The 13,225-nt window shown below is 39.5% G+C and overlaps 1 protein-coding gene across 4 annotated transcripts in view; it reads left to right on the forward strand.

Annotated features, from left to right (window-relative positions):
- MAGI3 (membrane associated guanylate kinase, WW and PDZ domain containing 3) overlaps positions 1 to 13,225 on the forward strand; it is a 489,943-nt gene that overhangs the window by 395,210 nt on the left and 81,508 nt on the right. For 3 of the 4 annotated variants that reach the window (XM_089681068.1, XM_089681065.1, XM_089681067.1), the window contains 2 exons: positions 4,407 to 4,438; positions 5,672 to 5,834. In XM_089681068.1, coding sequence (XP_089537194.1) covers positions 4,407 to 4,438; positions 5,672 to 5,834 — 195 coding nt within the window. The remainder of the gene's footprint in view (positions 1 to 4,406; positions 4,439 to 5,671; positions 5,835 to 13,225) is intronic. The other variant, XM_089681066.1, reaches the window with a different exon arrangement.

The raw sequence follows: 13,225 nt of genomic DNA on the forward strand, positions 1-13,225 counted from the left end.
AGCGTCCCCTTTTCTTCCAAATAGATAACATTACAGGCACATAATTAAATATGCAAATTAAAAAACTATTACTTCTCAGTGCTTGCCTCTTGTTTGAATGACCAGTTTTGGCCTTGGAGCAGAAATGAAAGCCTGCTTGGAACATAGTACTTCAGCTTCTACTCAATATAAGGCCACAACAAGTCCTATCTGAATGTAAACACTTCATTAACCTAGAAAGCTCTGCTATACACTTATTTGTTGGATCAGTTGGTCAGAAGACTTATTTCAAACCTTCCAGTCTGCTAAGCCCATTATTGTGACAGCTAGCATTACTGCCCAGTGGTGATGCTCAGTAGATATCCCACAAAAAAAGTTAGTATCAGACTCCTCTGGCATTCCAGGCTTTCAAGGTTTTTACTGTAAATACCGATCGAGGCACCTAGAGCCTACTATGTGCTGACAGCTGGATTAAGGAGGTATATAGTATTTCAGGTTTAATTTAAAGTGTATATAAACCACAATTTTTATATATTAAAGCTTACCTGTCGTTAGATGTGGTGGTTGCCTTAGTTTTTTTTTTTTTTCAGGCTTTCTTCCCCATTATTTTCACCTAGTGATCTCGCCAGTAACACACTTCCTTTCCAAGGATGACAACATTCACTCACTGCACTGTATCTATGGGGAAAATGTATATCATGCTAAGACAGAAGAACGATTAGGACACCTCCCACTTACCTTCTCTCATTGGCATAGAGCTGTGGTCTCCAAACTCCAGATGTGGCCCTTTGCTTGCCTTTATCCGGCCCTTAGGTCACTATTCCTTCCAATGTCACCAACAACGGGGCACTATTTCTTCCACTGACACCAATGATGGGGCATTATTTCTCCCACTGACACCAATGATGGGGCACTATTACTCCCACTAATAAAATGATGGGCCACTATTCTTCCTACCAACACCAAAGATGAGACACTATTCCTCCCCCTGATACCTATGATGGGGCAGTATCCCTCCTCCTACTAACCACGTGTGCTTTGTAATTTTTTTACTCCTACTGACCAAGTTTGAAGAAATGTTTACTCGCACTTACACTGGGGCATTTTCTACTTCCACTGGCCACAGTCCGGCCCCCATAAACTCTGAAGGATAGTAGATTGTCCCTTTTACTAGTAAGTTTGGAGACTCCTGGCATAGAGAGAGGTTTTCTGTAGTCCAGAGATAACCTGGGCATGAAGATTAACTAGAGTGCGCAGGACAGAACAAGACAGAATTAATAATGTTTGTGTTTTTTTTATGTTTTTGCACTTACCAAAACCACTATAACAATGCTTTCAGTTATATATATTTAACAGACCAAAGTGGAACACAAATTAAGTTCATTGTTAACGGTTTACATACACTTTAAAGGTTAATTTACTAAAACTGAAGAGTGCAAAATCTGGTCCAGCTCTGCATAAAACCCAATCAGCTTCTAACTTCAGCTTGTTCAATTAAACTTTGACCAAAAAAAAACCTGGAAGCTGATTGATTTCTATGCAGAACTGCACAAGATTTTGCACTCTCCGGTTTTAGTAAAATAACCCCTTTGCCTGCATTTGCAGTTTTCTACTGGCCAATGTTGTCCTTTAAAATTTTAAAATTGTGTATTTATTTTAAATTAATGATAGAAGTATACACTCAATTGATTTTAGAGGGCATAATATGCTGATTAAAGTGCTTATTTTATTGCAGCCTATATCACTGTGCAGCGAATTTCACCTGGGTGATTGGAGCGCATCATTAAAGCGATGGTTCCATCATTAACTAAATGACCAGTGGCTTTAATTTCAAGATTATAGAGTAGCCCAAAAGGCGCAAGGAAAGACTACTATTAACAAACCACAAATGGCAGTATTCAGAATCCAAATGAGCAGTTTTGCAAGTTTCTATTCATAAACAGCAGGAATCCATATAGATACATTAGATGGAATATGCAGATATATTCCTGCTGCAGTATGGATATAGTTAATAGCAATTAAACTGACTCCATTTCCATTCCATACTAATTAGCTTATACTTGCACATAATACGGTTCCTGATAGCTGCCAGTTAAAGATGCGTCTCTATGTCTACTGTAATGGCTCAGACGCTGCCCTTTTAAGAGCTGTTTTATTTCCAGTGATTGAATCCGAGTGGCCTTATCAAGGCTCATTCATGTGTTACATTCATTGACTTAATTGACTTCGCGTCTGTAAAAGAAAAAATAAAATGTTATATAAAATGGAAGCCAGGATTAGGAGAGTCTGTTCTGTACCGTTTCCAACTAGAGTTTGGCTTTTTTAATTCCTTGATGCTGTAAGATCATTAATGGTAATTAATTTTAATCTGGGATAGAGTTTAATTATTAAAGGGCAGCCATTGTAATATTGTTTCTGAAATGTATATGTATACTGCTTTTGAAGAATGGCAATACAGTTCCTTTTTTTGGGTGGATGCTGACACAAATGAGCATCTGCCATTTTGAGCCTCGGTATGAAGGTCTCACGATGGAGATCCTAAATCCTCTGGCATAACCATAGCCTGGTTTGTTGGATGTATGTCAGACATTGGTGTTAGACTGCTTGACTCGTTTCTCAAATAATGTTAGATATCTTTAGCAAGAGTAGCGTGATCATGAGGTCCTCTGCATTAAGCCAGGTTGCAGAATTTCAGATTCTCGTTGTTTGCATTTTCTGTTGTATTATCCACCCTCTACTGGTTTGAAGTAATCTTATCCTTGCTTAAAATGTAACAGTGGCCAGGCTTAAATTGTTCACCCCTTTAAGTGCTGTAGTTGCAGTGATATCATTGAAAATATACAGAAATGTCACAGAACCTGTAGATCACGTGATGGCAGAGTGATATTGCTTCCCTTTTGAATTACAACCATCACTTGAAATTAAAGAAGGGAAATTGCACCTGATTCTCCCTTGATTTACCCCTGCTGCAATAGAGTGCTATATTATGTTAACTGTAATAATAGAAATATATTATGATAATATATGTATTGATAGTAATATGTTAATACCAATTTTTACCATTTGTTTAATTATGTTTCACCACACAATTACATGCAGAGGAAGAAGTCAAGCAAAAGTGGCAATGACAGGGGTTGGGACAGACTATAACACTGTCCATGGTGTTTACAACATTCTCATTATAATGGATTGGCTTAATGCTAACATATGATATTCTAAGATTATTTGTGTATGCTGATCTCTGCTTTAGGGGAAAAAACTTAGCAAAACTAAAAGCGCTGGCATGTTCTCAAAGACCAGGACTACAAGAGGGCAGAATGATGTTATTGCTAAAACCAAGGTGGAGCCAGAGTGATTCCATGGTACTATTAGCCCCGGTTCACATATATGTTAATTGGATGTGTTTTAAATCACATCCGATTCGCATGACATGTGAACTAAAAGGATTTTCTATGGAGCCAGTTCACATATGTGTGGGCCGGCCCAGTGCAATTTCAAAAAGAGTCAGGTACGATTTTCAGCCCAGTTCAGGTGCAATTTACAAAATAAATACACTTTAACAATTCGCACCTGAACCTCTGAACGAAGTCACATTGGACGAGGCTTGAAATCATTCTACAAACCGGCCTTGCACATATGTGAACCAAGGCTTACATCCCTAATGTTACATTACTAGATGGTGCCATGCAAGCTGAATGGTGCCATGCCAGAACAATGCTGATTTACCACAATGTGCTGTGATGACAAAATGATAATGTTCTGCAAGGGCCGTAATGCCTAATGGCAATCTCTAGTAAACCTTTTGGATAATTTGCTGGGACACTTTGCTGCTGAAGCACAATATGATCTCATTCCCTAAATTAGATTCTAAAATATATATTTTTAAATTTTTAGATGTCTTTTTAAAAATATCAAGCTAACCCTCTAAATAAAATATTCTATCCCTCCAAAAAAAGGAAGGTGTTCTTTCTAGATCTTGGAAACTTTGGAATGCATTTTCAGATAGTTTTACAATCAATAAAGCCTATTGTGTTTTAAAAGTTTTTTAAACTCTGATGGACATGCCATACATCAATGTTTTAGGGCCACATAGCACCCCTTTTTTATGGTGATATAAATGAGAAAGGAGTACTGTGTGGACCTGAGATGTCAATTGTAAAGTATGATAATGTAGGCAAATGCTTTTTACTGCATAATGTAGTGGCTTTATTGATCATATTAACTTTGTTACCAAATGCCCATTGTGATGTTATTAGTCCTAAATGTATATGGAACTGTGTGGGTGGGTATGTTTTTACAATCAGATAGTTTATGTACAAAAATATATGGTTCTCAGGTGAATCCATGTCTCGGCATACCATTTGGGGGTCAGAAACAATGTTTCACTCTATTCTCTGCTCTGTGATAACATTTTTTTTCCCTTGCAGGTCCTCCGTCACCAACCAAAGTAACAAAAGTGGTGAGTGTCCATTAATTGGGTTATGGTCATCAATCCTATTTTTGTTAAAAAATAAATAAATACTAAACATAGATTGCACGATTGGCAGAATACAAGATGCAATGTATTTACTGTGACCCTGTAACTATGGGGTTCAGACTAAACTAAAGCCAGCCTGTAAAACAAGATTCTTTATACTTATGTTTCCAGTAGTCCTCGCCATAAAACTCTTCCTTTTACTAGATGCCCCCCCCGCTGACCTCATCTTTCACTTCCAGGCATGTTGAATACCTATTCATTTTACTTCGTGTGGTGGTTCCTCTCACTGGCTCTTATGTCCTGTAATGACATAGGAGCATGTGGAAGGAACCACAGCACAGCAGAGGAAGCAGGTATTCAGTAAGCCTGAAAGTGTTGGATACCTGAAGCTGCCAGGTGAGCTTCCTTTACATGCATGATTTACCCTAAAAAGAGTTAAATTGTCAGAAGATCAAAGGACATCTCTTACACACAGTGTACACCTTGATTGCTAAGGAGGGAGAAACGTACTACAGTTTCTGTTAGCAAATTAAATATGTATAAAAGTGATTTAGTGAGCAGTAGAAAACCATATATGAATCAAATAGCTTTCTGAAACTATCAGCACTTTGGGAATGAACCTAGGGTGTGAAATACTTGAATGTTTATCCCTTTTTTTTATTAAAAAAAAACTTTCTAGATTTATAAACTTTGTATTTAAGGTGTAGTAAAGGTTAATAACACTTATTCCTAAATTTGCTGCCCTCTCCTAATTATTCTGTATAAGCTGTATAAAAAAAGAAATCAGTGTAAACACCTTTTTTTTTTTTTTTTTTTTAAACCTGTCCAGCCGGGTCATGTGATCCAACTGCTTTGTGTTCCCTGTGTATGGGAGCACTTGACAACAGCTGTAAATTCCTGGAGCCATGATGTCACCCACTGACACACATTGCCCATCCATTGCCAGCGTTCCCTTCTCTCCCCTGCAGTAGCCATTCTCTGACACAGGGGAGACAGAACTGCTGGATCACATGACTGAACCAAGCAGGATTAAAAAAAGGAGAGAGGGAGGCAGCATTTTTAAGAATATTTGTTATCAGCATTATCTTCTACTTTACCATAAGGATCATGTGATACAGTCATTTGCCAGGATACATGCTCTTCTTGTATGTTAGTTTGCTTCAAACATAATACGGTAGACTCATATGTAACTGCAATGTCTTTCCTTTTTCCTAGAAGACTGACAAACCAGAGCTGACTGGTAGTGTTGAAGCAATTGGCACAACTGAACCTTTACCACAGCCTTTACCCTTCCCACCAAACCTTGCACGATCTAATTCTCCAAAGCTTGACCCTTCAGAGGTGTACAAGAAATCAAAGAACATCTTTGAAGATAAGCGTAAGTAATTCCATTTAATTAGCAGATACCACACCAAGGTTAATAAAACTTGCAATTTCTTGGACGCTCGTGTATAGTGGCAGCATTTATAATGCTTTTTGTAAAGATAAGTAATTAGTATGTTTTAAATAACATTAAAGTGGTTGCAAAGGCAGAAGGTTTTTAACCTTACTGCATTTTATGCAGTAAGGTAAAAAACGCCTTGTGCATGCAGGTCCCCCCTGCAACCCACCCAAAATACATACCTGATCCTGATCTCGATCCAGCAATATACACGAGAGCTGAGGCTCTCTCGGCTCTTTCGCTCCTCATTGGCTCAGGTACAGCAGCAGGAACCATTGGCTCAGATCCAGTGACAGGTGCCGAGCCCCCTTCTGTATATTTTAAGATGGGATGGAGACTAGAGTGCCAGCAGGGGACATGAGAAGAGGAGGATTGGGGCCGCTTTGTGCAAATCCAATACAGAGAGCAAGTAAGTATAACGTTTATTATTTTAATTAAAAAAATAACTATTTTACATTTACTTTAACATAATTTTTATAATAATGCCCAATTCCTTGGAGGTTATACTGGGAGCTGGAGATAGCAGGATACCATTTTATATAATAGTATTAGAGAAATCCTTAGAGAGAAATCAGAAAGAAAGAAAAGGAAGAAAAAATAAAAGGGCAGTAGAGAAATACATCTTAATTATCACTGTGCTATTCCCACTATATACTGACGTAAAAGTGCACCTGTGCCCACACTATGGACATTAAAGCATTTAAATATTCTAAACAAGCAGTAGAAGACCTTTAGTACAAAAACTCACTGACCTCTCTGGCTGCTTGTACTGTGTAGTTATTTATACTCAAATATTCTCTAAGAACACAACAAAGACTCTAAAGAGTGGAAAATAATTGACCAATGTCATTTCAGAAAAAAACAAATAATTCCTATACCAAAATGGTTTCTGAAGTAGAGCTATGGGGTATCCTATCTAGCTACCAGTGTAACAGGGCAGGGGCTTTTTTCAAAGTGCTATTACTGCTTGTTTTAGGATATGTAAATACTTTAGTGTTTATATTATGGGCACAAGTTCACTTTAAAGCGGAGTTCCGCTCACCCTGTCAAAAAATAAAAGTCAGCAGCTACAAAAACTGTAGCTGCTGACTTTTAAAAAAACAGCCACTTACCTGCCCCTCGGTCCTGCGGTGTGTCCCCTGCAGCTCGTTTCACCAGCCGTCCTGGAGGCCAGCATCTTCAGTGTGGGCACCCGGCTGTGACTGCTTGCGGCTGCACAACCGGGTACCCACTGCGCATGCGCGAGTAGTGCTGCGCTTCATGAATATCCTCTAGTCTTCTGAGACCTGTCACGTGTCCCAAAAGACTACAGGGAGAGAGGGAGGGAGGACACCTTCCTTTTCCGATTGCCTAGGCGATCGGACTGGAAGTGGGAGCTGGTACCTGTCAAATTCGGGTACCCGCCCCCCACCCCCCAAAGGTGCCAATCCTTAATGAGGAGCGGGGGAGCAGTCTTTAAATCGGAACTTCCCCTTTTGGGTGGAACTCCGCTTTAAGGTCCTACTTTTAGCCTTTCTTCCTCTACATTAAGGGTTTCCTAAGCTTTTACAATTACAGACCCTCAGTATTTTACCTAATACAGTAGTACCATGTGACCCAGTTACAGTGCATTTTTTTAAAGCAGTGCATGCACCTTTGATCTTGATTATCCTATTGGTTTTGAACATCTCAGACACACTTAATCTCCACCTTATATAAGCTATTACAGGTGGCCTCTCCTCTGAGAGATGAAACTCATTCCTTTATGCAGAAATGGACTGAGGTCCTTCAACACCTTATATCACAAGTTTGTTGGCTCAAAATTTGCGATACAGCCACTAAAATGTCCTGATTTGTTATGCAGAAAGAAAACTTTACAGTACAAAACCCCCACAGTCTTACATTATTTTTATCTGGCTGTCCCAAAGGTGTTTTGGAGATGTATGGGAGACAAAGGTACATTGACGCACATTTTTTCGTTCTGTCCTCAGATCTAGGGATTCTGGGCTTCCATCCAGTGGGTCCTGGAGCTGGTTCTGGAGGGGTTTATTTTACTATTTGATGCTCTACACCCTACATCTCTTGGATCTATCATTTATGGGTATATCTAAAAGCCTTAAAAAAACTCAGTGCTCACATATTGACAGCGACCAGGAGATTGATTCCATACTGCTGGAAATCTACAGAGATTCTCTCGCAGAGCCAGCTCATTTCAGTTATAGCAGAAGTAAGAGTGATGGAATACCTGACTGCTATATATAGTTACATAGGTAATTTGGTTCAACCAACAGAGAAAAAAGACACACACAAACAGAAAACCTCCATATACACTATCCTATACCCATAGTTGACCCAGAGGAAGGCAAAAAAAAAAACAATAAAGCATGATCCAGTTTGGTCCAGCAGGGGAAAAAAATCCTTCCTGATCCCCTAAGAGGCAATCAGATATTCTCTGGATCAACTTTACCTATACATGTAAGTATCCAGTTATAGTATGTACATTTAGGAAACAAATCATGGCCTTTTTTAAAACAATCTACTGAGCTGGCCAGAACCAGCTCTTGAGGGAGTCTAAGGCACACTTCACAGCTCTTACTGTGCAGAAGCCTTTCCATATTTAGAGGATTTCTGGCCTTTTGGTTCGGCCAATATGACTGTTATATTTCAAATTCCTTTAAAAGAGAAGTTTTAGAATTGAAAAAAAAACAGTCAGTAATAATCACCTAGATCAGTGTTTCTCAAACTTTTTTTCAGTCAAGGCACCCTTTAAAATTATGGACAATTTCAAGGCACCCTCTAAAATTATGGACAGTCTTGAGGCACCCCATTATAAAATGTAAATAACTATTTTAATAGTTTTATATAACACAGTAACATCCACACATGTAGCACACCCAACGTTAGAGGTGATTTATCCTTCCAAATCAAATACACTTTTGCACACTAATACTGACTAGTATTACAGTGTTTCTCTCAGTTTTTCTCCATCATTGAGCTAATGTGACCCCAGCACTGACGGAGAGGGACAGGGGAGGGTAAAACTAGGATGCTGTGCAGGCAACCGACATCCTCCTTATCAACTGATGATGTCATTGGTTGACAGGATGCCGATGGCTAGAAGGTTTTAATGGCGCACAATGAAGACCTGTGGCTTTGTGTAACTAAAAATCAGGCTTCTTCCACCCGCTGGCTTGTATACAAGTTTTGGGCAACTTTTAGACATTTTGCCAAGGCACCCCTGGAGAAACTTCAAGGCACCCCAGGGTGGCCGGGGCACCGTGGTTGAGAAAAGCTGACCTAGATGGCTGCAGCCATCTCCTGGCACCTCTAAGACAGAGAACTGAACAATCGAATACCATCTTCAGTCTGCAGAGAGCCAGTGACTGTCAGTCACCGCTCTCTGCTCTGTCCCTCCAGCTCTCACTGGAGTGCCGGGCTGTGGAGCGGGTTGGAGTGGCTGGCTCAGGCTCTCAGTGGCGTGTTTACAGGTTGATCCAGCTGCTGGTCCAAGGTTCTTGCCAGAGCCTGGACCAACATTACCCTGCTGTCAGCTGAATAAGGGTCACAGGAATGCAGAACAAAGTGCACTCCTGTGATCCATAGGAGAGGTAGACCCAAAAGAGCTTTGGCCCTACTTCTCCTTTTAACAGACCTAGTTGTCCAGCAAAAGAGGCAAGAAGGGTTAACAACAAACCTTTATGTTTTTGTGTTTAGAACCGCTTTAAACTAAAATGGAACTGCTCTGTACTGAAACTCCTCTGGGACCTAATGTATGATTTATAGCTCTTGATCATCTCCACATACACTTAATATACATAAAAATCCCTTTTAGAGTATGCCAAATCTAAAACTATAAAAGTCCTTTAGGACATATCCGTATATTATGCTGTTTCGGCTAGTGCATTGAGGGGTACAAAAACATACCTTATAGAACTTGGCCCGGGCTTTATAATGTGAAACCGAGCTTAAAGGGAACACTTTGCCATGAGATGCGTCAGCAGTGATGAAATAATTCAAAAGGAAGAGTGTGTCCCAAGGTCCCAAGAGCAGGAACCCAAGGTCTTGAGATGAGGATGCTGTTGTTTATATTGTATATATTCAGAAATGAATGTGTAGAATATCCCAACAAAGGAAAAAGGGAAGAAGCCTTACTCTTTCTTTAAGCCCAAGGTAAAATTTAAGGGATCTAGTCTGGTACAAGGCTAATCCACTTGCTCCTCTAAGACGTTTCACTCCACTAGGCACTTAATCATAGAGAAAACAAAAAAATTAACCCATAATTTATGGGCGCATACCAGTTTTTAAGTACAGTTTAGAAAAAGAAAGAAAACATCTGGTGCCTTTGGATACCACAGCAGTACTTGAAATTTGTGCGCCAGTCTTAGTACAAGATTTGTACAAGAATGTACCTTTAGCTGTAGTTGGTGGTACAGCAGTGCAAATAATTGGGGTTACCAGATGCTCTTTTCTTTGCTGCTGTTGATTTTCTTTCTCATGTGAGTTGCTCATTCTTATGGCAAGCTGTCAGGAAATGTAAATGTCCAGTGTAGCGCTTTAAAAATAGAAAATATTCCTTATTTATAGCCTAAACACATCATATATTCTTTAAAGCACTGTGGCATTGCTTTAGAAGTGTTTATTAATCCAGTTGCACTTGGGTAGGTGCGTCTCTTAAAACAAGAAACGGAAGTACATTCCTTTGATACATCTGCCTGCGAGGAAATCCCATGTGTGCTCTGCCTCGTTCTGTAATCTTGCTGCTGTGACATTTTGGCTGCCTGTCCTCCAAGTCATCCTCTACACATATTAGACTTCTCTGCAGATGTTTGGCTTTTGTTTCATAGAAGTAAAATAAATATTATAATAAAATCCCATCAGCAGAACTTAATGAAAAAAGGTTAGTTGTCTTAGCAGATCATTTTGCTTTGATTTCAAATTTAAAAGTAAAATGCTATTGAGCCAAATATTTTTATATTTGTATTTTGCTGCATAGTTTTAACAATTGCTGATATTTAATAAACATCTTTTTTTTATAAAAAATGGTCATTTATGGGTACTGTTAATGGCTGCGTGCTCTTTTTGCAAGTGGCCATTGTCACGGAGACAGACAATAATTTAAAATCTAACCTTTTACAATTGCAAAATTATAGGAAAATCTTCCAATGGGGACACCTGTTCCAGTGATTTCTGTCTACACCCTGTTCCAAATTATAATGCAAATGATATTTCTCTCATTTACCTAAATAATTGATGTAAATAACAGTCAGCATAATTCTCATGTTATCAACTATTAAGAGTACAATTCAAATTTTATTGAACAAACCTCCTAATGATAACAGTATTTTTTTTTAAACATAAAAAACTTACAATGCACTGTTCCAAATTATTACGCACAGTAAGTTTCAAAACACTTTATAGGTTGTAAAGAACTGAACATTGTCATTTGTTGTGTTTGCAGCATATTTACTGAAATCAAAAGCTATTTCAATCAAACTTTTAACAACATTTTAACTTTTTAAACATTTTAACAGGTCACGTTACATTGTAACATAGGACCCCTTATTTGATAGCAGCTTCACAAGTCTTGCATCCATTGAACTTGTGAGTTTTTGGACAGTTTCTGCTTGAATTTGTTTGCAAGATGTAAGAATAGCCTCCCAGAGCTGCTGTTTGGATGTAAAGCCTCCCACCCTCATAGATCTTTTGCTTGAGGATGCTCCAAAGGTTCTCAATAGGATTGAGGTCAGGGGAGGATGGAGGCCACACCATGACTTTCTCTCCTTTTATCCCCATAGCAGCCATTGATGCAGAGGTATTCTTTGCAGCATGAGATGGTGCATTGTCATGCATGAAGATGATTTTATTACAGAAAGCATAGTTCTTCCTTCTGTACCAGGGAAGAAAGTGGTCAGTCATAAACTCCACATACTTTGCAGAGGTCATCTTTACACCTTCGGGGACCCTAAAGGGGCCGACCAGCTCTGTTCCCATGATTCCAGCCCAAAACATGACTCCACCACCGCCTTGCTCACATCGCAGCCTTGTTGGAACAGGGTGGCCGTCCACCAACCATCTACTACCCCATCCATCTGGACCATCCAGGGTTGCACGGCACTCATCAGTGAACAGGACTGTTTGAAAATTAGTCTTCATGTATTTTTCTGCCCAATGCAGCCGTTTCTGCTTGTGAGCATTGGTTAGTGGTGGCCGAATAGAAGGTTTATGCACAGTTGCAAGACCCTGGAGGACTCTACACCTTGATGTCTGTGGGAATCCAGAGGCACCAGCAGCTTCAAATATCTGTTTGCTGCTATGTAATGGTATTTTAGCAGCTGCTCTCTTGATTCGATGCATGGATCTGGCAGAAATCTTCCTCAATGTGCCTTTATCTGCACGAACCCATCTGTGCGCTGAATCAGCCACAAATCTCTTAATAGTGCGATGATCACGCTTACGATTTCGTGAAATATGTTTTCATACCTCATCCAAGGCATTGATCTATTTCACTCTTTTCAGCAGCAGAGAGATCCTTTTCCTTCCCCATATTGCTTGAAAATGGTGCTCTGGTTAATAATGTGGAACACCCTCCTTTAGTAGTTTTTCCTTAAATTGGGCTCACCTGCCAATCTAATTATCACAGGTGTCCGAGATTGTTTTCAGTGATCAAAAGAGCCCTGACACACAATGCCATCCATAAGTTACACTGAAAAACAAAATATTTCATCTTTGTGACACTTAAATAGAATTTGCATAATATTTTGGAACGCGGTGTAAGTGGAGATGTTTCCTAATGATAAAAAGATTTACTGTTAATTCCACAACAGTGAACGCCATGGCTCCACAAATGAAGGGAAATGTCCCAAATGGGACTGCAAAAAAAGAAAAAAAAAGTTGTCAGGGCTTTTAACAACTGCATTCTATATCCATAAAGTGGAAACTGTGAGTATATGTATAGTCAAAACTTGTTTCTTTCATTTTCTGTAGAGGGAGAAGTTGAAACCCCTGAAGGTTTAATTTGTGCTCGCTGTGTTCTGTTGGGGAAATTTCCCTTCACTTTCTGTTTCAGGAATACAACAGGAAGTGAGAAGAAATCTCTACACAATGAGGGGAATACCCCTCTTTATTGTCACCAGACTATACAGTATGCCAGGGCTTAAAATTGCAAGTCTAGACCTACTAGCAAGGCACAAACCTTACTCTCCACCAGTTGCCCCACCCAACCTTGCCCAGGTCCACCTCCAACACCATCCCGGAGCGTCCCCAACCCCCCCCCCCAGCCCTGCCCCCCAACCACGCCCCCTTAAAGCTTATGAAATTACATTTTTCTTTAGAATAAAGAGTCCAAAATA

Source organism: Staurois parvus, unplaced genomic scaffold, assembly GCF_062004578.1.
Source record: "Staurois parvus isolate SC_StPar_1 unplaced genomic scaffold, SC_StPar_1.0 ptg000258l, whole genome shotgun sequence".
Classification (NCBI taxonomy): Eukaryota; Metazoa; Chordata; class Amphibia; order Anura; family Ranidae; genus Staurois; species Staurois parvus.